This window comes from Alnus glutinosa, chromosome 5 (assembly GCF_958979055.1).
Source record: "Alnus glutinosa chromosome 5, dhAlnGlut1.1, whole genome shotgun sequence".
In the NCBI taxonomy this organism is placed as follows: domain Eukaryota; kingdom Viridiplantae; phylum Streptophyta; class Magnoliopsida; order Fagales; family Betulaceae; genus Alnus; species Alnus glutinosa.
In genome coordinates, this window is record NC_084890.1 from 8,165,052 (window position 1) to 8,169,831 (window position 4,780).

Here is a 4,780-nt window from a genome sequence, read left to right on the forward strand (position 1 = left end):
GAACTGATATTAAACCTAATTGAAACATTTTCTTACAATTCTATTTTGTCCAAGAACCAACTATTTATACTACCAAATACTTATAAAAACATTTAGAGATCTATAAATAAATCAAGAAAACTTAATAACAAAATACATTTTCAAGTTAAAGTACCCCATATAATTGTCAAACACAATAAATCAAAAATCTCAATTCGTCTCTAAGATATATATATATATATATATATATATTCTCCCAACAGCATAATGTGGTACCAATATACTTCGAAACTATAGACTCCTAGGCTCCTAGCTAGTCTCCTCTTCCTACAGTACAAATAACTAATGCCCGGAAGCAGCATAAATAATAGGCTTGGGGGAATTGCAAGTTTAAGCTAATAACATATTAAATTCCAAAACACTATGAGCCAATCAAATTCCCCACAAAAGAATATTTTAACTATGAATTTATTCAAGGTAATGTGATAGAGTAATCACGCTTATGTTGATTTGTTTTTGCAGGAAAAAATTTTGAGGCTAAACTGGAAGGAATCCATTGGCAGTAGAATGATTTTTGAGTATCCTCTGAACAAAGTCTGGATAAGAACACAAATCGAATCTTATATTACCAACATAAGCATATCCACGATGATGGATGCGAGGACAATTGGACAAAGGATAACCACCTAAACATATCCCCATGTTCTGAGCCAATAATCCAAAAAAAGAAAAAGAAAAAAAAGGACACCGTCCAACCAGTTAACAATGTCCCACTAATCTACCATCAAGATCACTCGTGCAAACATTTGTTATGAACAGTGGACCGCATACTATATCTCCCACATGGTGGAGACCGAATATGAGATCTACGAATCAGTAAGAGACGACCCAGTTGAACCAAACTCTCAGAGAAGATGTTTTGTGGAGTTCTCACGTTGACTAACTCTGTATGTTCATGTTCAACCTCCCTATATGATTCTAAAAGACCCATTAAGCTCCAAGCTCGTTCTTCCGCAACACCCAGATTTCAGTGCTCAAATTCTAGTCCGGACATGCACCTAACAAGTGGTAAGTTTATAACTCTTTCCCCTGTTTCTTTTGAACTTTTTTTTTTTTAAAAAAAAAAAATTTATCAGTTGGGCAAATTCGGAACAGTGATGGCCTGATGGCTGATGGGTCCAGATTGTTCAATCGTTTGAAAGTAAATAACATGCCTCAATTCTTCACTGAGAGGAGCTTTTTGAGATTAGTTTTGCATAAAAATTGGCTGCTTGAGTCCTCCATACAGAAGGAAATTAACTGCCTGTTAGGTTGAAAGAAATTCCTTCTTGATTTGGAACTGATAAAAGTGCTAAACTTACTATTGTCCCGATTTTTTTTTTTTTTTTTTTTTAATGGTGTTGAAAGTGAAAATACTTGTATTTCTTTTACATAATGGTCTTTTGCTGGCCATTGTGAATAGCTGTAGCTAATTTTTGGTGCCTATTGTTAAGCAAGCATATTACCCTTTTGTCAAGATGCTTCAAAGCATATTCAATCCATCTGCTAAATGTATTATTGTTTTAGTTGTGTTGCCTTGCCATTTGGAGAATGGATGGATTTTATTGTTTGAATCATTTCTATAGGGGGTATTTAATGGTTTATGAGAATTCCATTATTTTAGATTCCCAAAGTTGTAGAGTTACAATGGTATGAATCTAATGATATGGCTGAACCCTGTCTGCTAATTAAAAATAATCAATAGAAATCTTTCTTCTGAGATAATTTTATGATCTAATTCATGAAATGAACATATATCAACTAGAATGTATATCAAGGGTTCAGTTGCTCTAAGAAATCTGCAAAGTTCTTGCATATATTTGATCAATTTGGAGTTGATTCCAGTGATGCATTTTATGACAGAGAAATTCCAAAATGATGGCTCTATGACTGGTGGTGCCTATGATTTTGAAAGATCAACAATATCACTTACCAATCGGTCAATGTCGTCGGCTAAGAAGGTAACTCTTGTGAGGCATGGTCTTAGCTCTTGGAATGAAGAAAGTAGAGTTCAGGTGTGTGTCTCCTCTGCTTTTTAACATCTTTATCCATCTTCTATCATGTCTCAGCATTATCCTATAATTATGTTGACATAGAAAAAGAAAATCAAAATTATGCACATTAAAAACTGAGTACTTTGAGTTCATTGGTTGACAAGAAACAGAAGTACCTGAACTGCTAAAATTGATTTTCACTATATACATAAGTTTATGTTGCTATCCTCTTTCACTGTACTAGGATTTAAGGAACCATTTAACCCAACTTAATTAACTATTGAACAAAAGTTCAAGTCCCACTCTTCACCCTGTCTATTATCATTCTATTGCGTATCCAGCGACTAACTTGGTTGCTATTGCTATATTTTAATTCAGGGAAGCTCAAACTTATCAATCCTAACAGAAACTGGAGTGAGACAAGCAGAGAGGTGCAGAAAAGCCTTGGCAAATATATACTTTGATCAATGCTTTTCAAGTCCAATATCTCGTGCTAAGGTTCGACTAACACAATTTAGTGTGCTGATTTTTAGTACTTTACCAATTTTATCTCTCAAGTGTTTAATGCAGTCCACTGCTGAAGTTATATGGCAAGGGAGGGAAGAACCACTTGTTTTCCTTGATTCGCTAAAGGAAGCCCATCTATTTTTTCTTGAAGGCATGAAAAATGGTCTGTCTCCTTTTGATAAAGAGAGTTGTAAAACTTTAGAGCTGTATTTGATGCAACTTTATCTAATTCGTAGTAACATTATCTAATTCCTTTGAATTAGTCATCTCTAGCTGGCTTGAAACTTGCTATAATTACTTAAATTGTAGATTTATAAATTATAATGGTCCTTGATTTATGTTCTCTCTTTAGTTCTTTCTGCATAAGACTAAATCACATTCAGAATTTGGAGCCAGTGGATGCTAAGGAGAGATATCCAAAGGAGTATACCACATGGAGAGAAGATCCTGCTAATTTCTATGTGAATGGTGTCTACCCTATACGAAGAATATGGGCAACGGCAAGAGAGGCTTGGAGGGAAATATTACTCTCACCAGTAGGCTTTTCCCTTTCTCTACCATTGTTTTACTATTTTCAAGTTACAACTCTATAGTTACCATATAAATATCTTTCTCACTTTCCAGGGGGAGAATTTTTTGGTTGTCACTCACAAATCAATGTTGCGGGCACTGATCTGTATAGCTGTAGGGATACCCCCAGAGAGGTATGAAATGGTATAAAAATATATGCAGTCACCCATACGGTTCTTTTTGGTGATCCTTGCAAAAAAAAAAAAAAAAAAAATTCTGATTGTTAACAAAGTTTCTTGATCATTTGAATCTGAAAATTGTGATACAATCATGTAATGCGTCATGTTATGCTTTGGACTTAGGGCGTGACAAATCAAGCAATAAAAGCAAAATGTAGCCCCTTTAGGGCAATTATCTAGTGGTGGACGTAGGCAATATAATGCTGAACTAGCTGAAAAATTCTGTCTCCAATTTCTCTCTTTCTTCTGCTTCTCTCTTTAATTTTCCTTTTCATTATGAAATTCTTCAAAGACTCGAAGTAAAATCGCTTAGTTCAGACAGGTGTACCCCAAGTCTGATGTGATAGTGTTAGCTGCTGTTGTTTTGTTTTGTTGTTGCTGTTGTGTGTTCTTTTCTTTTACTGGCTGCCTTCATGTCTTTTGCACATTTTAGAATGGCACTGCTGCTCCAATGACACATTTCTCGTCACTTCTTCACTGGTTAGCTGAAGCCTCCAACAGTAAAATTAACCATTTCATCATATCTTTTGATAACCATGGAATATCATTGGAGTGAAATTATAACACATTATGCACTGTAATTTCCTTTGACAGTCAACCCTAACAAAGCTTTTAATGGTTCAGGTTCCGGGCAATAGATATGAATAATGGCGGAATATCTGTTTTTAACTTCAACAAAAGAGGAGAAGCAATGCTTCAATCTTTAAACATGACAGCCCACATGTACAGCGATCACTTCTATATTTACTAAAACTTATTGATATGGCACATTCATTGATGAGAAAGCAGCCTACCTTACTGCCCAATATCTAAGGACAGAGAATGCAAGCTGCAGAATCATACAACTGTAAAATGATTTATGCCTGTAAGGGTTTCAGGTTTGAAGTTGAAAAACTTATACTTGAATTAGTTGAATATATTTGCAATGAACCCCCCTCTATAACCCTTTCCCGTTATCAATTAAAAAAAAGAAAGAATATATTTGCAATGATATAACACTTGAATTGCATTGCTGGGGCTGTGCATTTTCATGGCATGTTATTCAGGATGAATAGGGTGAAAAAATTTGTTTTTTGTTTTTTGTTTTTTTATTTATTTCCTGAATCCGCCATTTCTTATTAAGTACTTGTGTGCCTATGTCTATATTCTCTTAAATTTTTTACCCTTCTCAAAGCATTATAGGTATATGTGGTAGAAGAGAAATGCTACTCTTCACGCTCATTTCACACCGACTAATGTAACGTGTTTTAAGTGGCTTTCTATATTAGCCACTAAATCTCGTATTAATACAGTATGTCAGCTTGCTCATTGATGGTTTCCCATAACTATTGTTTGCCTTCCCCACTGTGTCACTCATTTTTCTAGAATTATTTGTGTAGATTTCTTCAAATGTCAACCATTGTTTTTGAGATTCAATAGTTGATATTTTGTCATATCAACGACTATCAACAACTGTCACTTTTAATGAGTAAACATTTATCACTTTAGCAGTTACTATGTATATCCATATTT

At 34.5% G+C, this 4,780-nt stretch overlaps 1 protein-coding gene across 3 annotated transcripts; it reads left to right on the top strand.

The window, feature by feature from the left end:
• Positions 1-734: 734 nt before the first annotated feature.
• Positions 735-4,346, top strand: LOC133867878 (probable 2-carboxy-D-arabinitol-1-phosphatase). Of its 3 annotated transcripts, XM_062304648.1 has the most exons (7): positions 744-1,047; positions 1,882-2,033; positions 2,391-2,510; positions 2,583-2,682; positions 2,916-3,055; positions 3,144-3,223; positions 3,893-4,346. In XM_062304648.1, exons 1-7 carry the CDS (start codon positions 894-896, stop codon positions 4,017-4,019), a joined length of 873 nt encoding a protein of 290 aa, XP_062160632.1. In that variant the 5' UTR covers positions 744-893; the 3' UTR covers positions 4,020-4,346. The 3 variants fall into 3 exon arrangements, with proteins under 3 accessions (XP_062160631.1, XP_062160633.1, XP_062160632.1); XM_062304647.1 differs by having other exon boundaries at positions 735-1,047; positions 2,391-2,682; XM_062304649.1 differs by lacking the exon at positions 2,583-2,682 and having other exon boundaries at positions 741-1,047; positions 2,903-3,055.
• The last annotated feature ends 434 nt before the right edge of the window (positions 4,347-4,780 follow it).